The sequence below is a fragment of the Canis lupus genome, chromosome 31 (assembly GCF_048164855.1).
Source record: "Canis lupus baileyi chromosome 31, mCanLup2.hap1, whole genome shotgun sequence".
Taxonomy (NCBI): domain Eukaryota; kingdom Metazoa; phylum Chordata; class Mammalia; order Carnivora; family Canidae; genus Canis; species Canis lupus.
This window is the reverse complement of record NC_132868.1, coordinates 14,375,767-14,397,800: the sequence shown is the minus strand read 5'-3', so window position 1 is coordinate 14,397,800 and position 22,034 is coordinate 14,375,767. Positions and strand designations below refer to the sequence as shown.

The window sequence follows — 22,034 nt, the reverse complement described above, 5'->3', positions numbered from 1 at the left end:
TTTAGTAACTACTTGTCTGTGAAGCCTTCCCTGGACACCCTGAGCTTTTACCCATGCTCCCTTTGCCCTTTTACCAGACTTATTTTTTTTTCCTCTCCTTAGTACTTACCATGATCTAACATGCTTATTTTTTCTTTGCTTTTCATGTTTATGGTCTGCTTCACAAGAATATAAGCTCCATGGAGACAAGAATTTTTGTCAGTTTTGTTGACTTCTGTTGTATAACCAGACCAGCATTTAGAACTGTGCATGATAGATACAGTAGGTGCTTAATGAATATTTGTTTAGTGAACAAATATAGATTTTATAATAGAGAACTATTAGAGTACTTGAATTTTTAAATTTTCTGAGACTTGATTAAATCTCCGGTAAACTTAAGAAGGATAAATGTTGTAGATACACAAAATTAAGAGTAGGGGTTATATTACTTACAAAAGATTTTTATTAAAGATTTAAAAAATCATAAGAAATATGTAACTTATGGCAATTCTCAGTTTTCCAAAACTGATTCAGTAAGTGAAAACTTGAATAGCTTGATAGTTTTTTTAAAACTATTTTTTAATTAAAATTTCAGAATTATATAGTTTATTGGCAAATAACTACTACTTTGAAGGAACAGAAATTTCAGCACTATTAAAACTGTTCCTGAACAAAGGAAAAGATTAAGAGTTGCCCAGTTTAGTGTCTCAAACTAGCATTAACCGTTACACCAAAAAACAAGAAAGGGTCTCTCTCCAAACTAGATAAAAGCATCTTATAGGGCCCCTGGTTGGTTCAGTGGTTGAGTGTCTACCTTTGGCTCAGGTTGTGGTCCTGGGATCAAGTCCTGCATCGGGCTCCTTGCAGGGAGCCTGCTTCTCCCTCTGCCTGTGTCTCTGCCTTTCTTTCTGTGTGTCTCATGAATAAATAAAATCTTTTAAAATAAATAAAAATTTTTAAAAAATCTTTTAAAAACATCTTTGGACTAATTACAAATCAAATCAACAACGTATCAAAGTAAAAAAAAATCAAGTAAAAATTCTAGGAATGGAAGAATGATTTAATATTAGGAAATCTATTAATAAATTTTACCAAATCATTTTGTCAGTATTTTGGATACTAAAAGATATCTGATAAAAAGCAAACAACCATTTTTAAAAAATGAAAAATTTTTGGTACTAGAAAGCTCTTCTCTGTTATTAAAAAGAAATGCAACTTAAATCAACTGCCAACATCACACACACTTTCCTTTGTATGTTAAATCTGCCAGATGCATTTAAATATTTCCTCTAGTTCTGGGGGCCATCTTAAGCTCCCAGGCAATTAAAACTGGTTCATCATATGGATAAACTGAGCATATATCATACAAACTAGGAAATGTGAAACTTTGAGAGTGAAAGAATGCTGTTACTAATTTTGCCAAGGAGAAGGGCATAAACGGGGAGGATCCTATGCAAAATGGGAGGTCTGGTCTTCCTGTCTCTTGAACATAGACTGTTGGCATGCCATGCCCCGTAGAGTGAGCAAAAGGGGTGCTCTTGATGATTGGGTGTTCTGAGCTGGGAGTCCTTTACTGCACAGTTCTGTTTCGGTCCATGTTAGAGAACAGGTTTAACCCACACATGCTGATAGAGTATGTAAACGGTATTGCTGGACTTCCTGCAAATAAACAGCGGAGTATCTTGCTGGCTGTTAGAATGGAGGATCTTGGTCAGAATCAGTAGTCTCTAAGTAGTCAGTGAGGGTTTGGTGAAGCCTCTCACTTGCTTAAGAGAAGGGCCACCTTTACAAACTTTACTGTAGCCTGGGATGACCAATGATTGGATGCTTGGTAGATAAAGGAAATTATGGATAGAAGTTCCCTATTTCCTTTGGGAATTTGAAAAGGAAAAGCAGTTCCTTGTTTTTGATGCGGAAAAAGCATCTCCACTGGGCTTGAACCATCCCTAAAAGCATTAAAGTACCTGTATCTCTGAGAACCTGTTAGCCTGTTATCACTGCCTCCCTCCACTATCATCCTGAGTGTAGGGGCACTTCTTAACAGTGAAAACACTGGAGGCATTCTCATTATTTAGGTAACGAGATGATAATACCATTACCATTGTTTAAATTGTTGTGAAACTTCAGCTGGTATAGTTGGACCCAAAACTGAAATAAAAGCTGAATTAGAAAGTAGAAAAAATATTACTTGCAGGTGATATAATCTGGCTATCTAGATACCATAAAGAGTTTGGTGTATTTTCTGGGTTACAGAAATTACTTTAAAATCAATAACTCTCTTATATACACCAATAATAACCAGGTAGAAAACAGGAAGAAAATCCTCTTGGAAATAGCAACAGAAATTAGGAAAGAGACAAGGAATACATTTAGCAAGAAACACACAGACTCTTTATAAAAAATTGTTTCGAGGGCAGCCCAGGTGTCTCAGCACTGTAGCACCGCCTTTGGCCCAGAGCCTGATCCTGGAGACCCTGGATCAAGTCCCGCATTGGGCTCCCTGCGTGGAGCCTGCTTCTCCCTCTGCCTGTGTCTCTGTGCTCCCCACCCCTCTGTGTCTCATGAATAAATAAATTAAAAAAATTTTTGTTGAAACATTTTTTAAATTCCGTATACCTGAGGCACCTGGCTGGCTCAGTCAGTGGAGCATGACACTTCTTGGTTTCGGGATTGTGAGTTCAAGCCCTATGTTGGGTGTAGAGATGACTTAAAGATAATCTTGGGATACCTGGGTGGTTTAGTCAGATAAGTGTCAACTCTTGATTTCAGCATGGGTCATGAAATGGAGCCCCCCACCTCGGCTCCTTGTTGGGCATAGATTCTCTTCCTTCTACCCCCCAACTCTTGCACTCTCTTTCTCTAAATTAAAAAATAAATAAAATCTTTAAAAAAATACTACAGTGCTGAATGAGAAGACTGCATATTATAAGCCAATACATTTATCCTCAGGTGAATTTTTAGGCTTTTTTTTAATGGTTTTATTTAATTGTCAAATCAAACTTAAATGAAAACAAATAGAAAAAAAGGTTTTGTTTATTTATTCATGAGAGACACAGAGAGAGGCAGAGACACAGGCAGAGGGAGAAGCAGGCTCCCTGCGGGAAGCCCAATGTGGAACTTGATCCCAGGACCTTGGGATCACGACCTGAGCTGAAGGCCGATGTTCAACCACTGAGCCACCCAGGCGTCCCTAATTTTTAGGATTAATACAAATTTTAATCAAAACCCAAATGGATGGGTAGCTGGGTGGCATAGTCCATTCAGCGTCCCCAACTCTTGGTTTTGGCTCAGGTTGTGATCTCAGAGTCGTGAGATGGAACCGTGCATCTGCAGAGAATCTGCTGGGATTCTCTCCCTCAAAAAAAAAAGTGGATTATTTAAATTTTTGTGTTTTTTTTGTTTTTTGTTTTTTTTTTGAGACAAGAATATGAAGAAACTTGATCAGATGTCTGTGAAATTCAAGCGGGGGTCTGAGTGGGGGAGGAGAAAACAGATTGATCTGAATCCGCGTACCATGAGTGTTTTGCCATGTGAGATAGAAAAAATTTACTATCAGGTTGTGATTTTTAAAAAGTGTGGTACAGGTACAAGAAAGGATAGACAAAACATTTTTGTGCATACAAGAGTTTAGTGAATTAAAGATTTAACGACAAAATCTGTAAAATGATTATTTGATCAACAGCTGGGACAGCTGTTGACTACTAAGAAAATTAAGTTAGATCTTTATACTGAATGCTGTATATCAAATATATCCCAGATAGATAAAAATTAAGACATAAAAAATGAAATTAGAAAAAGATATTGAGCATCAGTCAATAAGCTTGAGAAAGGACTTTATTCATAAAAACAATGGAAGAAATCTCAAATGAAAGATAAATTTGATTACATAAAATGACATACTGCTTTATATTTTTTAAAAAGGAAACAAAAACAGTAAAATTTGAAAAAAAAATTTTTATAGTCCTCTTATTTCTACAAATCAAGTACTAACAGCATAGTAAAAAATCAATAAAGGTCACGAAGAATAACTTCACAAAATACAGATGGCCAGTAGGTACAAGGGGGACAAAAAGTGTTTTAAAAAATCCCCGTTGAGTAGTAGTGGCAGATTCTGAGAGAAGGCGACTGCCCACCACTGCGGCGTGCTTTACCACGAGCCTGCCTGGGGTGGCTCATGCTCTTTTGTAGAATCTTTATTTCTCATGATGGGGTTCTGGGGGGTTTAAGACCGCACATCTAGAAATTCTGTAAAGGGTAATGTTTGATTTAAACCCGCTGATGAACCGTGTGGGGGAGCGGGCCGAGCCGTGGAGCCTGCAGCTGCGCGTCCCTCCTAAGCAGCGCCTGAGCCCGGGCCCGGCCGGGTCCCACCCGCTCGCTGGCGCCCTGCCCTGCCCTGCCCTGCCCTGCCCTGCCCTGCCCTGCCCTGCCCGAGCCTGCCCTGTCCTCGCGCCCGCCCACGGCCCGTGCGCCCCGGTGGTCACGGCCCGCGCCTTTGCTTTCCAGTTTTTCCCCAACGGATATGCCTTCGCCACCGGCTCCGACGATGCCACGTGCCGCCTCTTCGACCTCCGCGCCGACCAGGAGCTGCTGCTCTACTCCCACGACAACATCATCTGCGGGATCACGTCCGTAGCTTTCTCCAAAAGCGGCCGCCTGCTCCTGGCTGGCTACGACGACTTCAACTGTAACGTGTGGGACACGCTGAAGGGAGATCGTGCAGGTCGGTGAGGAAGTCGGCCGTGGGTGCACTGCGTGGGGGTGCGCTGGGGGGCAAGCAGGAGGAGGTTCTGGCAGCGTGTGGCCTCCGGGGCCTTAGCGCTGTGGGCCCAGCACCCTGGCCGGGCTCCTTCATGCTCCCTGTGGACTTCCCCACTTTGCAAACAGTAACCTCAAGCTCTGTCGTGTCCTCGTGTTTGGTAAGTTTTGCTCTAAAGACGAACAGTGAATCAAATTCAGCGTGGTCTTTTCCAAGTTACAGTTTCTTCTAACCTGACCAGAAACACTGTAATTGCTGTGAATCCTCTTCCTTCTGGAGATCTTGCCTGGACGGTCTGTAGACCCACGGTCGCCTCAGAGCCAAGCTCAGTTCTCCCGTGTAGCTTCCAGAATGTTAGTGAATGCATCAAGTCACACTGGTTACTGCCATCAATAGCAACTTACATACAGTCATTTTAAGTATTGTTAGAATCAATATTATACATATGAGAATCAAACAGGTACATGGCTTGTACCAAAACAGCAGTCCTCTGGCCCCAGCTCATGTTTTCTGTGCCCAAAGGTAGCTCCTAAGTATTTATTCCGTATCTTTAAATAATACCCTGTGTTGCTGTTGCTTGATTTGTGTGTGTGTGTGTGTGTGTGTGTGTGTATGCACGCACACATACATGCACGTATGCACACTCCAACACGGTTTTTAGTATTCACACTGGGGTGCTCTGGGAGGAGTGGTGTTAAAGCTGAACCCTCAACAGAGAATGCCTAGTTTTAAAACAATTCGAATGAGTCATTTTTTAAAATTTTATTATTATTTTTTACTTCTTGGCGTTCTCTTTTGAGGGCTCAGCTTTAACATCTGTCTTCCCACCACAGCCACATCCTTCCTATCTTTTAATGTCTCCCATGTGGAGCGGATTTTATTTAGAACTCAGTCAGTGTTTACATAATTAAGACTTTTTAAAATCAGTATTAGGTGTTTTGCCTGGATTGAATCACTTAGCATCCATAACAAAATGTGTTTGTTTTCCATATTTTAGCATGTGCTTGAGTTAGTTTTGCTCTCCCTACAGCTGCTTGGTTTCAAGTTGGCTCAACTTGATAGTTTCACAGTAAAATTGAATGACGACTTTGTGAATTGCTAATTCACTTTCCTTTCCAGTGTGACTTAGAGTATTTAGTCACAGTGCTCATTTTTTATTTCAACCCGTAATTGTACATTTGCCTATTGCCAAACATTGCTGTGCTGGAGACACTACAGAGAATATTAATAGTTTTAGACACGATGAACTTTTATTTCTGAGGTTGGGTGAAAATGATTTTGCTTCATTATGTACAGCTACTGAAAACTCAGACACAGTTTATTAAAGAAAAAATTCTTGAATTTGATATATTTTTCTTGTACATCTTTACATTTCTCATTTTCCTTGCAATTATTTGGGAATGCTCGTTTTTATCCCGTGTAGTGATCTGAATATCAAACGAATTTAATATACAAAACTAAAACTAGATGAGTTGGATGGTTTCATAAGTTAAATCCAAAACATTTAGTATTTGCAGTTTAACAAAGCACGTAAGTTATGTTGGTATTTCTGCAAGGCAAGTAGTGATATCAGGCAACTTCATTCCTACATTCTTATTGTTGTGATGAAAGGCTACTTATCACTCGAAATTTTGTTTTGAAAACAGCATAGAGCACAATGGCAACATCTGGTGGATCATGAACTTATATAAAGTATACATGCATCTGTTTTCCTAGATATAAGATGACTATAAAATATTTCAAGTGATAAGCATGAGCTGATGTCCATGTCAGTGATTCATGTAATGCAAATAATTGTATTTGTGCACACATCCAGCTTACCCCTGGAACCCAGTTTCCCTTTTTAGGTTTTAAATACTCTTCTAGATCTTTTATGCCTATAACTATTCAATTCTGAAAGTTGCCTGCTGTTAACTTTTTCTTTTTCCTAAACTTTTGTTTTTCAGGTGTTCTTGCTGGTCATGACAACCGTGTCAGCTGTTTAGGTGTAACAGATGATGGCATGGCTGTGGCAACAGGCTCTTGGGACAGTTTTCTTAGAATCTGGAATTAATAGTACATGCAGGTTTTCTGTTCTCCATTGCTATCTGGAGAAATCAGTGCTACAGCCTATTGCTGTGAGAAGAAAATTCTACCTTATATTTGCAGGTGAAGATTTTTCTATTGAGATTATTATATACAAAAAGATTTCAGTAAACTACAAAATTGGGGAGGGGGGCGTGGCAGCAAGGGGTGCTTGCTGACATCAAAAGGACCAGTGCATTAATTTGAGGAATTGAGCTAATTTAACCTTGATAAATTCTTGCTTGTACTCAAATTCTTTATTTTCTTTGTATAGGACAGAATGTACACATTATAGCCGGTTATCATGTTTGATTGTGTTTGCATTTTTTAAGAACTACATTTTTAACTTTCTATACATAAGAAATAACATTTTTCAGTTTTGTAATGGAGGAAGTAAGCACAGTAATAGATGGAAGTGATCCTTTATGTGTGTGTACTTCCGTTTGAAGAAAGTCTCCTTGATTTCTGATCTTCCTTTTAAAAATCTAAAAGAGCTTCTGGCTGGTCAATGTTTAAGAATGCTAGCAGGCCTCAGTACCTCTGAGGGGAGTCCCCTGTTGAGTATCCTTAGTTTCTGGTGTATCCTTTGCCATCCTATGAATTTAAATAAGTGCTCGTTTTCAGTCCTTGGAGGAAGAGCTAATCTGAAGGCTAGGGAATCGAGATTTCATTCTGAAATTTTAGACCTAGATAAGAAACTCTTGTATTGTTAGCAGTAATTGCATAAAAATGGTTGACATTCAGAAAATGTGGTTATGATCAAGTGACGCTTTGAGTAGCTCTCTGTAAATGATAAGCTTTCCTAGTGATTTCATGTTCTAGACATGAGTTCACAGGGTCCACTCATTATTTCACATTAACATTTGGATTATCCTTGCATCTGAAGAATTTTCTCCAGTGTTCTCGATATACATGTAGATAGGAAATATAATGGTGATGCCATTATGCTGTTGAAAGAAGGGTAAAATCTAACCAGTCACTAGACTTGACTAGTTATAATTGTGTAGCAAGGTAGCTTTATGAATTTGTTCATAGTTTACATCAGTTCACATTTTGTATTATCTGCAACTTAAATTTTAAAAAGGAAGCATTCAGACTTTGTGTTTTTCTGTAATGTTTCTTCCCTTGGCATAATATGATTTCTAAGTGATTTTGCCTCAAAGAATGCTTAGATCCAAGTGATTCCTCTTTAAAGCCAAAAGAAAAATTCCAGGAGCAGTCCTCGAAGGAGTCAGAGGAAAATACTAAGCAATTCCTGTTTGTCAGTGATAATAATGTATCTATTACTAGAATGCCCCTCCCCCCAAATAAAGATACTTTTCCTGTTGGATTTTCTCCTGTTAACTAAAGCTAAATGATTGACAATAGAAGATTGTTAGTCTTGCTTGATGATGAAGTCATTGGTTACTCTCATATATAGAAGTGCATTGTTTTTGTAATTTAGTGAACTGTGTCTGTTACTGTTGAGATAGGTCTCAACTTTTGATCACATATAACTCTAAATACTCCCCAGATTTTACTTGTGAATTTTCATTTTTATATTGTGAATGTGCTAGTAAGTGCATCAACTATAATGAACTCTGTACCCGTTTTTAAGATCAGCTGATAATAAACGAATACTAAGATAAAGGACCAAAAAAAAAAAAAAAGACTATTATAGATGGCAGGCATGAATGTATATTTATAAACACATAAGATTTCTATGAACTTTTTTTTGCAATTAATGTTTGTGGACTGTCATAAAGAAGAGCTCTTTGAGGTAAGGCAAGACTATTTTAAAGAAACTTTAATATTCATTAAATTCAAAGTATTCATTTCCCAAAAAGGTGAGGGTTTGCCGTATAGTTCAGTAGTTCCTTCCACAGTTCCACAGTCCTGTTGAAGCAGCACCTCTGCCATGTGCAAAACAGCCATATATATATGTGTGTGTGTGTGTACACACACACACACACACACTGTATGAGAATATCTCCTCTGCTTTGAAAGTTACCTAATCACAAGATACTTTTGAGAGGCTGGGACTACAGGAATTCTCTGGTCTTCAGCATGTTGATAGAATGAGTTAATGTTAAAAGTCTTTATAGAGAAGTTTCAGAGCAGTTCCTGTAATTCAGTATGGACTGGACAACTATGAACCAACCACTATGGTGGCTGTTGACACATTATGACCAAATGGTGACCTCATTACCACATTAACTTACTAGCTAAACCTTTGCTCTCTAGTAATAACAGGCTCCAATTGCTAAATATATTTATTGCTGTTTGAGTTCAGCTGATAGTCTTAAGTATTGTGCATAAGACTTGTAACCAGTAAGAGTAATGTAGTAGTACTAGTTTTAAAGAATGTGTATCAAGATTGTTGCATTTATCTGGTGCCTATTTGCTTTTACCTTATAAGAAACATTTAAACATACTATATGCCTCAGCATGTTTGTTTATAGATTCATCAGTCACTTCATAAAGAGTGGGGTGGTTTTTCCTTTTCCCAGATCTGGCAAGAATAAGAGAACATATTCTTCTCTAAAAAGTGGTAGTGACTGCCATGTGGTTCAGCTCTTCATCCCAAAAGCTGATAGCAAGGACCTCTCCACCTTGAGGCAGGCCTCATTTTTGGCAGCTGTATTAAGGGTTAGACTGAATATCGAAGGTCCCTCCCTACCTACTCAGATTTTTCTAGTTGTGATGCCATGGTTCCTAGCACCACATTGAGTTCCATCTTCACAGAGGCAAAAATTTGGGTTTACTATTTCAAGAGTCTAATAGGCCATTTTCCTTATTTTAATGTAGACTCAGCTAAACGGATACTGCACGAGGGATAGTAAACTAGTCTAGACATATAGATGTAGGTGCTTCTGGAATGTGTTAATTAATCTGTTAAGAGAAATGGATCTTGACTTCTCCAGGTGACAATGGAATTTTTATTGCTACAACATACTGTGCCAATATTATAACTGACTTTCTCCAACACTGTTGCGGTCTTAGATTTAATAACTTTAACCTTTTTAAAGTGAAAACATTCAGGGAAATTTTATGCTTTGATTACTGTTGAATGTTTCACATTTTAAATTACAAGGCAGTTGATGTTTAAACTTAAGGAAACTGATTAAGCAATCTTCTAAATGGGCCTATCATTTTCACAATATTCTCTAGAATCTTTAGGGTAGAAGTCATGCTTAAAAATAGTTGCTTTTAAATCAAGTACTATATTCAGCTTCAAATTTCCCTTTTGCCCTTATGAAAAGCAAAATTTTAAACTCTTACCTGTTAAAGTTTTTAAACACCCTCAAGGTTAGACCATCTTTCTCGTGAGAAAGAGTAGCACAGTGAAGAAAACTGGCATTTTAAATTAGATTAAGTAGGTGAATTGTTTCAAATTTACTAGTTTTTCTTCCTGTTAGGGTTGCCTTAAATTTTGTGGTATATTCTAAAAATATTGGTTATAATAGGCACTCCTTAAAATGGTTTGTAGCTAAATGTCTAAGCTAGCAGTGTACTTTTAAAACATTTTGGTCACAGATTGATGGTACACCTTGTATTTAGCAGATTTGTTTGCATGATGATAAAATTTCCTGAGTCTTTTTTCTTAAATCCAATTACTGATCCTATAAAAGTTAATAATGCAGCATCATGAAAAAATTGGTTTCGTGTTTCAACTGGTGTTAAGTGTTCAACAAAATCTTACATATTTATTTTTTAATTAATGGAACTTCAGTGATACTTGGTAGATATTTCAAGCCTTTTGTCTTTTATACAATGGTGCTCTATTCTGTTGTTTTCGAAGAAGCATCTGAACACTTAGATTTGCATATTCTTATCCAAAAGCATTCACAGAAGTGGGTTTTTAAAGCTGATTAAAATGTTTTTCTTCACCTACAGTGGTTTCTATAAACTTGTAGCCAATTGACTCTGAATGTCAGTAGTGTGACTATGGGAAAGGTGAACATAGATTAAAGCTCTTATAAAAGCTTTAAAGCAAACTATGGACTTGTACCGTGACTTAATAGTATTGGTTCTTTCTTGCACAATGATTCATTCCTCTATTTGTACAGTAGCTCTGTGAAATGTTGCTGTGAATTGATATTGTAATCAATAAAGTGCTTTTAACCAGATTTCATGTAGCAGGCTTTAATTTTTAAAATCACATTAAAAATTAAGCCTCAGAAGTAAACATATTCTTTACCCCTGTGAATGCTATCTACTGTTAAAAGGCTACAACATTATTTACTGCTTTCGTTTCATCACCACATCCTTGGAGAATGAGGAAACTTCTCTTGGCCAGATGTGTCAGCCAGTCTACCCAAGATACCTACCACAAATATTAAAACTCACTGTCAGTATAAATGCTACATTTATCAACTATCAGGCAAACATTTTATTTTCACCTTGCATACTTATAAAAACGTAGTTTTGTAAAAAGGTTATACAAAGTTATAGTCCTGCAAACTTAATCTCCAGGCATCAAGGCTGGGTGTCCTTATTTTAGTGTTCAACATTCATGCATTTTCAAACTTGATCAAGGTGGTGGAACTGCATTCAACTGGTGATGGAAAAAACTTCCTAGAGATTTACTAGGAACCACTATTCCAGCAGTCCACACTTTAGCAAGCATGAGGATCACCTGGAGGGCTTGTTAAATTCAGATGGTTGGTTCCCAGACACTCCTGGATGCAGTGGGTCTTGGTAAGAACCTGCAATATGCACTTGTCAGAAGTTCACAAGTGATGTACAGTTAATCCAGGGACCAGACTTTGACAGCCACTGTACTATTACTAATGAGGTGATACCAAACCACTATTTCAAAAGTTCAAGTGCTTTCATGTAAAGATTAAGGTCTTGAACTTCTAAGTTAGCAGTACCCAGTCTCAGACATTAGTTTCACGTGGCAGTTGCTACCTAATCCCGGTTGTTGGCAGCTTGCACTATATTTTGGTTATAAAGCAACAAAAGCTACAAACTAGTAGATGGATTTTGATACTGCATCCTAGTATCTGATCTGCATAAAAATATATTTTTGAAAGGCTTCTGTGACTTAAATGTTTTCTCAAAATATCCTGAAAAAAGTGCTGCACCTGCTGTGAAAAGACTGAGTAGCATCCAGTAGCCTTAAATTAAGGCACAAAAAAAGGAAACAGTATTAAGGATAAAAGAGCCTAACGTATTATCCCTCTATGGAAAAGCAGACACTATGCTTGGCCAAATGCACTGTTGTCATGCATCTAACAACCACCTAGATGCTGTTACTCTGGTGATCCTCAAGACTACATTTTGTGTAGCAAAGCTCTAGAATGCCATTTTTTGGTGTTTCCATATATATTTCAATTAGTTTTTACACAGAAACAGACACAGTACTTGAACTCATGAACATTTCATTAAGTTAAGAAATACAATATTAACAGTGCCCTGGCAAATTCATACAATTACATAAAAGTAAAAGCCACCTGGGGGGACAATCCAGCAGTATCCTTGGCGAATATCTTCTGAAGAATAGCATTTGTACAAGACCATAACCACCAACAATTCAGAGCACCCATATCTTTGGCTATTTTTGTCAGTTCAAACTTTATTCCTAAAACTGAGCTAGAAAGGTTTCCTTGCTGTAATCATTGCTGAAGCAGAAAATGTTTCTTTAGAAACAGATCAAGCAACTATTTATTCAGACCCAGATACTTTTTTATAAGAGACTTTATAATAACAAATCCTTACACTACTTTTACATCAGTTTTAATGGGAAAAAAGAGGGAGTAAAAACAGTATATTAATTAGTGGTTTACTTACCAGCCAGGATGGCAAAAGTGATTGCAACTTGCATAAACAATACGCTCAAGAACATTCCACCACACTCCTCGATAGAGCAAATGAAGTTTATGAAACAAAAACAAATGACTATACCCATTAAGGTAGGCATCAAAAATTAGTTTTGAGAAAAAGATGAAAGCATTCTCTAACTCCTGGATGCCAGGAAGCAGAGTTTTTCAGAATCAAAAACAAAGAGAGCCCTAATTAAGAACGAGGCCCCACCCCTCAGGGGTCACATAGTTGGTTCTGTTGCTTTTAACTAATTCATCATTTTTAACACAATTTAGCCTTTGCCCAAATTTAAAACTAAGAAGATATCATAACACTCTTCAGAAATGCAAACACCCTGAGATAGATCATTACCAGAATCTATACAAGGATTTGCTATTTAGATACAGTTAGTATAATTCACATTTAAAGTCATTTCATGAAAAAAAAAAAAAAGACAAAAACTGTCCCAGTCTTCCAAGTTCCATTTTCTCCTATGATGATCACCAAAGCAATCTCTGTTAAGATTTTTCTTCATTGCTTGAATGTAGAAACTGCTTAGTAAAATTCTCCAGCTCATTTTCAAGTTGAACGGCTTTATTTCTAATTTAAAAAAATGAATAAAATACCAATCTGATTATCATAAAGGCCAATCAGAAAAAAAATGCATTCCATCCAATCTTAAAATCATTAGTCAGCTGGTGCTGCATTTATTTGAAATGAGATTAAGCTATTATCAACCTTCTAAGAATATGTATATATGCTATTATACTCTGCTGTAAACACAGAACCCAATGTCCAGAACTTTAAAAAGGTACATGGGGATAAAACCAAAACCTTAAAAATGAAAATCGTAACAGACAATGGAATCCTATTACCTTCTTGGGAGTTATATCCTATGTCACACACAGTCATAATTGTCCTTGAATTCCCTTTTAAGTTTAAGCATAAAGTATAGAACAACTGGTTTTGTGTATATATAAAGCAGCTGTCAGATGTCAAAGGACCATGGTATTCCAAGAGTTTTTTAACACCAGAATACTTGACAAAGCCAAATACCCTAACAAGAGGAAAACAGGAACAAAGATCATGTCTCCCATTCTCCTACCATGCCAGGGTACACACACATACTTGAATGAGCTTCTCTCTTTTCTCTTGGTCTTGTACTGTTGCTGGGTACACATGGCAGGGGTCATATAAGTTAATGTACATACAGACTCCTCTGTATGCTTCTTCAGGCAACTCTCCTGAAGGATTAAGTAAGTGTTTTACCTGAATTGCTGAGCCTAATCTAGTTAACAATGGAGTTTCTAAAAATTATGGTATTTATTATTCCTGTTAGACAAAGGATTAGCAGCTCAAAACTATTCATACTCAAGTCAGTCCTGCCAAAATCAAAAGGCTAAAGTGCCAATAATATCATTTACATTTTACTCCAACAAGACAAAACACTACTAAAAACAATCTAAGTAAATAATTCTACTAGGTATAATTTCAATATATTTGAAAGGCTGTATTTGAGATGATTTAACTTAAAACATGATAGAATAAGTGAAATTTACTTGGGTGTGTTTGTATGGATAAGGAAGTCGGGGTCTAAACAACAGGCAGTCGTCTTTTCCAGACATTATGAAATTGAGGAGTGATGACAATGTCACTGCAGATCAGATTAAGATACCATGGTAGACACCACTTCAGTTGTTTTAGATGTCCCCAAATTCAGCTCACAAGGATAGCCTCTACAATTTGAAGACACTGCAAGCTGCTCTCACATGGGCAACTGCATGTAGCACATACCCTGGGGTAAGTAGCAGCAGGAATTAAATGATGCTTAATGGTACTGGTAGGTGAGCCAGCTAATGGGGCAAAAGCTGAGTTAGGACCTACCGAAGTAGTCACGTCATGGTGACACTTCTGGTCAGGTCCCCAAAGGCAAACTTTACTTAGACCCCACAGAATCCATGATAAATTCTACTATACCAGAACTGCATGTATTAGGATATCTTGTTTTACTTGCATTGCTTTAAATATAAGCATACCCAACAGTCCCTCAGTGAAAATGGAAGTTAAGGGTCTTGAATTCAGGGGACTAAAAACTTGCACTTTTGCCCCCAAAAGTGGCTCAGTTGGTTGAGTGTCTGACTCTTGGTTTTGACTCAGGTGACCTCCTGGGTCCTGGGACTGAGCCCCACATCAGGCTCTGTGCTCGGTGGACTCTGCTTGAAGATTCTTGCTCTCTGCCCTTTCCTCAACTCACATAAGTGTGCAAACGCATGCCCTCTAAAATAAATCTAAAAAAAAAACAAAAAAAAAAAACAAAAAAAAAAACCTCACACTTTTAATTAAAAACTTCTGCTCTGAAAAGGAACTAATATGGCTTAATAGAGTTTTAGATAAAGATCTGAAAGATTCCTTTTACTCTTTTAGATTTGCTTTTATTTGTTGAAATTAGCTTTCATTGAAAATGAAAAACATTCAGAATTAAATACGAAAAATAATTAAGCTGATGCAGAAAGTTTTAATACAAATTCACAAGTAATGTTACATAATTATATTCAGGTAATGAGACCAATAAATATTCATATTATTGAGAAAAAAGGTTCAAATACCTTAAGAACTTTGAATTGTTTTGTATTTTCTCCAGTTGATCTATTTCTTTGGATAATCTAGCAATTTCTTCTTCCAGATGTCTTTGTGTAATATCAACTTGTTGGCACAGGCGAGCGAAAGTGGTTGCCATTTCCCTTAAAATAAAAAATTATTTTTTTCAGCAGTCATGAATGTCTTTTAAAATAAATGAAGCTTTAATTTAAAGCTTATATAGAAAGACTGCAAGTTTAAAGTATACCTAAAACAAGATATCAAAGAATATTACTATTAAGGAGGGTACGGCACTTGTAGGCTTAACATCACTTTGGGCTTAATTTCATCTGGCCTTAAGACAAATGCTCAACAGGCAGTATCAACCTCTAGAATATGGTTGTGAATATGACTAAGCTATAAAAAGGCAGAAGTTGGGAATATTTCTTCAGAAGCACAGTAAGCCTTACGTGTCCCTTGCCTATAGAAATAACAATTACTGAGAACAGGTGAGAAAACTTCATGAGCTTATGTGACTCAGACAAAAAATACTTTAAATCATAGTAATACTGAACCATGTTTCTACAACCAAACCAATTTGTGTGCCAGTTAATATATTTGCTTTGGTCAACATTTTATTTTTGCAACTGGGAGCATGCCTGATATAGATGTTTACCTCTGGAATATTTATGATTAACTGAAATTTTTTTTGTAACTATTCTCCTGTGCATACTCATCTTTCCCATGGTCTCTTTTTCTTTCCACGCTCAACCCATTCCACCAAATATCAGTATTACACAAATTAAGCATCTTTTATTATTTTCGTATTTCATTAAATCAATATTTAGCTATTATTTTAACTGAGCAATAATTTAGGCTGCTGCCATTAGGATGTAAAGTCCTCTAAGAAAGAGATCTCATTATCTATTTTTAGTTTCCTACAATCATCTCTAGCATAGTTATTGGCAAATGGTAGACAGTTAACAAATAATCAAATGAATGCAAAGCTTCATTAACCTTGTTTTACCTATGTGACCTCAGCTGATTTCTTTGGGATGTCTAGGTACCTCCATTAGAGAAAACATCTTTCTTAACATAAATAAATGAAAACTATTTAAGGCAGGAGCTTAATAAGTATTTGGCAAATATTCTCCAATCTGTGCCCTCATTGTTTCCATTCCCTACAACTCTAACCATGTTGATCTTGTGACTGAAAGCTGAATCTCCCTGCAATTCTTGTCTCCTTAGCCTAAACCATCCTATACACTACACCACTGCAGTTATTTGTTCTAGAGCAGGACTCCCCATCATCCAAGGTCCTGTCTTAGTTTTAGGTTTATATTTTAATTTACCCCCCCACACCCAATATACAAATCTGCCACACTGAAATTCTCTATTTCTGAACACATTTCTTTTCCCCCCTACTTCCCTTCTTTTGGTGTGTTTTCTCTGCCTACATCTTCAAATTCTGCACACTCAAAACCCATTCGGCTACTCTTCCTTGGAAGAAATCTTTTTTTTGACCCACTATCTTTCATGATTTAAGATTCTAGAGCTTCATGTTATGAGGCTTACTTACCACTTATATTACTTCTTTTCACTTAAGATTTATTCATGAGAGAGAGAGAGAGAGGCAGAGACATAGAGAGCCCGATGTGGGACTCAATCCCAGGACCCCAGGATCATGACCTGAGACAAAGGCAGGATGCTCAACCATTGAGCCACCCAGGCGCATCCACTCTTCACCTTTTATTGTAATTATGTACATGTTATCTCTTCCATTAAATCACAACAATCATCTTCAGCTCAGGAAACTTTTTAAATTCAGCTCTCAGCAGCAACCAAATATAGATTATTATGCATTGCCTTAACTGAAATCTAATATTTTTATTAATGAAACAAATTTTAAGATACATTAAAGAAACTAGTGTACTCCAGTATTCATTATAATAAAATCCTCTTAAGTTCTAAAATAATTATGCCTTTAAACTTGTAAATGTGGTGGGAGCACCTGGGTGGCTCAGTTGGTTAAGCATCTGCATTCAGCTCAGGTCATGATCCCAGGGTCCTAGGATTTAGCCCTGCATCAGGCTCCCTGCTCAGGAAGGAGTCTGTTTCACCCTCTACCTCTAGGCCTCTCTGCTACTGCTCTCGCTCTCAAAAACAAAAAAAGCCTTAGGCTTGTAAATCTGGGCTGTGACAGTAAAAATAAACTACACTTGCCATGATGCATTTTTGAGCCTTGTTTGGTTTTACTCTTTTTTCACCTTGGTGGTGATCACAAAATGTGTTCATATCACAAGAATATTGTGATAATTCTTTTGAGCTATGCTCATTTGTGCATTTTTTTACATATATGTCATACTTCAATAATGCTTAAAAAAAATCAACAAAGACACATCTTTCAACTTACTGTTGTACTTGATGGCTACAATTTGCACTTGTGAAGCTAACAATCATCTGCAGTTTCTCAGTTGCATAGTTCACAAACTGCTGTTTAAAGGCTCTCTCTTTAGCACGTGTGGTCCAGGTCAGCCTCTCATAAAGATACAGAGCTCCATACATACTTAATGAAACAGATATGAGTTTCCACCCTACAGTTTTCCAGATCTGTAAGATAAATTCACAGGTTACTTCAAGAAAGAATAACACCACTAGGGAGATTGTATGTTAAGGCATTTTAACAAACTTATCAGCTCCCTACAGATCTGAGTCAAATCCATTTTTTTTTTAAAAAAGATATTCTTTCTCCATGAGAAAATGTGAAGTTACTAGAAATCAACCAAGATGAAAAAGGAGTACATAAATATCAGGCAGGAACTTTCATAACCTGCCAGACATTTGCTAAGTTGATATATCTCAAAAAGAGATGTGAATTTTTTTTTTAGGTCAGAGATTTTAAAAACCAAACTAGATAACCCTACGTTGTTAATGAGGTGAAAACAAAAAAAATTAGCAGTTAAAAAGAACTACTACTAAAAAATAATCTTTAATGTTTTAAGGCAGATCCCTTTGTATTCAGAGAAGGCTAGATAAGGGACTTGAATCATCCTTGTTACTCCAAAGTACAAATATCATTTCTTTATAGGCTGTGAAGTGAAAGAAGGGAACATTGTTTTAAGGTGTAGCTAATTGGTGGTATTTTTTTTTTCTAAAGCATTCGTTAAAAATTTATACTATGGCAATCACTTTGCAATATACGTATATCAAATCATTATCTTGCATGCCTGGAACTAATACAACGTTATGTCAATTATATTTCAATTTTAAAATAAATTTATATTTTTAAAAGCTTAAGATTAGACCGGTGCAACTCATCTTTATTCACTAATTTTAACCAACAACTTTTCATGTCATTTTACAGACTATCCTGGATATAAAAGTAAAATACACCTTTCTTTTCATGATCTAGCAGACAGCTTTGCAAAAATTCCAATTTTAATTATACTAAGAAGGACTTCTTACCACTCCTCCAACAACAATGATGCCCATAGAAGTTCTAGATGTGAGAGAAGCCAATCCTGTTATTAAGGTAACCATGAGTTCTTCCTGTGAGGCACTGTCTGGTGTTGCTGGATTGGTCGGAGCAGTGGGAGTAGAGGCTAAAGATCTGGGGAGCTGATAAGGTTGGGGGAAAATATTATTACAATTAAACTACAAATGGAATAGTTACATTTATAAAGTTCTATTGTATTTCTTCTATAATTACAGTAGTAAATCCATAAGAATGACTCCAATGAGTTTACCATAAATATATGAAAAAAAAAACGGTCTGAAAATTATTTTCTACAATACTAGACCAGTGATATGATGAATAATGAATTTTCATACTATATGATTCCACCTATAACTGTAGGCCCTCAACTCTCAAGAGCAATTGAAACTGTATCTTAAAAATCTCAGACACATCCTTACAAAATTTTTTTAAATTAAAAATTAAAATCTACACTTCTAAATACACTATAAGAAAATTGAGACAAGCCATAAACTAGAAAACATATCTGGAAATCATGTATCTGACAAAGGATTTGTATCTAGAGAATACATAAAGAACTCCTACAATAAGAAGCCAAATACCCAATTAAAAAATGGGCAAATGATCTGAAGACATTTCATAAAATACATAAATGGCCAATACAAGCACATGTAAAGATGTTCAAAATCATTAGTCATTAGGGAAACACAAATTGAAACTATATGAGGTAGCTCATCACGTCCACTAAATAAAAAGGACAAAAACAAGTCTTGATGAGAATGTTGAGAAACAGAACCTTAATATACTGCTGGTGGGAATGTAAAATGAGGTAGCTGCTTTGGAAAACAGTTTGGCAGTTCCTCAGAAAGTTAACATGTAGTTATAGTGTGGGCCAGCAATTTCATTCCTAGGCATATACTCAAGAGAAATTAAAACAGACGTCCACATAAAAATAGTACATGAGTTCATAGCAGGGCAGCCCCGGTGGCGCAGCAGTTTAGCACTGCCTGGGCGTGCTCCTGGAGACCCTGAATCGAGTCCCACATCAGGCTCTCTGCATGGTGCCTGCTTCTCCCTCTGCCTGTGTCTCTGCCTCTCTCTTTCTCGTGTCTCTATGAATAAATAAAATCTTTAAAAAGAAAAGAAAATAGCAGCATTATTCATAATAGCCAAAGAGTAAAAATAACTCCAGTGTCCATCAACTGATGAATAAAATGTATGATATCTATAATGGAATATTATTCACCTATCAAAAATGGGAGTATTGATATATATTACAACATTCATGTACCATGATGATGAACCTTGAACATACTATGCTAAGTGAAAGACGCCAGTCACAAAAGGCCACATATTTTTACTATTCCTTTTATAGGAAAAGTCCAAAAAGGGCAAAATATGGCAGTTACAGAAAGCTGACCAGCAGAGGGCTGGAGGTAGAATGATGATTGACTGCAAATGGCCACAAGGGTACCATTTTGGGGTGACAGGTTCTAACTGGATTGTGGTGATGGCTTTATAACTCCATAGATTTTCTGAAAAATTGCTGATTTGAGAAATTCAAGTTTTTTCTAAATGCTTACATTTCCTCTAGAGTCAAAACTTCAATTTTATTTGAAAACAAAAGCTTTTAAGGAAATGGAACACCTGGGTGGCTCAGTGGTTGAGTGTCTGCCTTTGGCTCAGGGTATGATCCCAGGGTCCTGGGATTGAGTCCTACACTTCAGGCTCCCTGCAGGGAACCTGCTTCTCCCTCTGCCTAGGTCTCTGCCTCTCTCTCTCATGAATAAGTAAAATATTAAAAAAAAAAAACTTTTAAGAAAAAAAAAAAGGTTCAAAACTGAATGTAGAACCACCTACAGAGACAGTACTAAATGAAAACACTGGGATTACCTTTCCCTTTGCATTTATACCTAATTCAGAAATGGCTCTCCTCAATAGGTTTTAGCTCATATATATGCAAATTGGACACAACTAGTTCTATTAGAGAAATCACCTAATAAGCAAGATAAAAAGAATCTCAACTGGTAGAATCAAAGATGCATAACTGAGCAGTAGAGCAATACTAGTATCAAAATAAAAAGCTTATTCCAAAAAAAAAAAAAAAAAAAATACCTGGAAGATAGGCTCTGATAATCCTAGCAGCACCCTCTGAGCATTCGTTGGGCCTAAGAAACGATGAACAAGGGAAGACCAGCCCAAGGAAAAGCGAAATACAATATCCTCTTGAAAATCTGAACATAACTTGTGACAATTTAGGTCATAGCTGAGATCAAATTTCTTGCAAGGAATCAGTGTATGTAGCTTATTTTGTATACCAGTTGGAAGTAATGGCTTCAAATTTTCTAAACAAAACGAAATTATGATAGTTAAGAAACAGTAAATATTTTACATTTTATAAAACACCTAAAGGAAAATAAATCATTTCCCAAGGAAATAAATAAGAAACTACACATGAACTGGTAGGCATAAACATTACCAATGATTTCTTGCTGGGATTGAAGCATTGAAGCGTTGACTTCATTGGTGCACCGATCAGCCAAATTTCTTCCCATACCATCTTCTATATGCTTATTTAATTCCTGTTAACATGGTACATGTATCCATTACTTTTTCTCTAGAACATGTACAAATTTTATGAAAACTTTAAAAATGTAGTAAACACTAAACGATCTTATTCTGGGATGCCTGGGTGGCTCAAGTGGTTGAGCATCTGCCTGTGGCTCAAGGTGTGATCCCGGGGTTCTGGGATCAAGTCCTGCATTGAGCTCCCTGCAGGCAGCCTGCTTCTCCCTCTGCCTGTGTCTCTGTCTCTGCCTGTCTCTCATGAATAAATAAAATCTTAAAAAAAAATAAAAAATAAAACCTTATTCTAAGAGGATCACTTTTCTGTGTACTTTACATACAAGATAATTTACATTTATCACAAGAGTGCATAGGAGATTTAACAGTTCAATCATGTACTGGTTGCCATGAAGACACTAAAATGGCTAAATCACTAAATAAAAATGTAGAAAAAGTGAGGAAACTATCTGAGTCACTTTTAATGACAATTTAACTTACATTTTTATATACTTTCAATACGCTTGGAGTGGGATGAAACTCAGAACAAAATTCATCAACCAAAACAGACAGTCGACAAATTTCATCTGTCATTGCACATGAAACCTGAAAATATGAAGTCAAAAAAAATTAAGATTACTACTCAACCAAATTGTAAAAAACTTAACAAAATGTGGGTAACAGGGATGACATTTTTAGGATTATGAAAAATATTTTCATTCTCAGAAATTTATTTAAAGATTTTATTTTTCAGTAATTCTACACCCAATGTGGGGCTCAATTCACAACCCAAGATCAGGAGTGGCATGCTCTGACCGAGCCAGCCCCTCA

General features: G+C 36.6%; 2 protein-coding genes across 4 annotated transcripts in view; one reads left to right on the top strand and one right to left on the bottom strand.

The window, feature by feature from the left end:
• GNB4 (G protein subunit beta 4) overlaps positions 1–8,136 on the top strand; it is a 56,170-nt gene extending 48,034 nt beyond the window's left edge. The window contains exons 9-10 of the mRNA XM_072807474.1: positions 4,486–4,702; positions 6,685–8,136. Coding sequence (XP_072663575.1) covers positions 4,486–4,702; positions 6,685–6,791 — 324 coding nt within the window. The 3' untranslated portion in view covers positions 6,792–8,136. The remainder of the gene's footprint in view (positions 1–4,485; positions 4,703–6,684) is intronic.
• Positions 8,137–11,150: 3,014 nt separating this feature from the next.
• The window catches only part of MFN1 (mitofusin 1), a 32,027-nt gene continuing 21,143 nt past the window's right edge, over positions 11,151–22,034 (bottom strand). For all 3 annotated transcript variants that reach the window (XM_072807470.1, XM_072807472.1, XM_072807473.1), the window contains 7 exons: positions 21,705–21,809; positions 21,121–21,223; positions 20,757–20,986; positions 18,632–18,784; positions 17,580–17,776; positions 15,196–15,330; positions 11,151–13,189 (listed from right to left, as the gene is read on the bottom strand). In XM_072807470.1, coding sequence (XP_072663571.1) covers positions 13,108–13,189; positions 15,196–15,330; positions 17,580–17,776; positions 18,632–18,784; positions 20,757–20,986; positions 21,121–21,223; positions 21,705–21,809 — 1,005 coding nt within the window. In that variant the 3' untranslated portion in view covers positions 11,151–13,107. The remainder of the gene's footprint in view (positions 13,190–15,195; positions 15,331–17,579; positions 17,777–18,631; positions 18,785–20,756; positions 20,987–21,120; positions 21,224–21,704; positions 21,810–22,034) is intronic.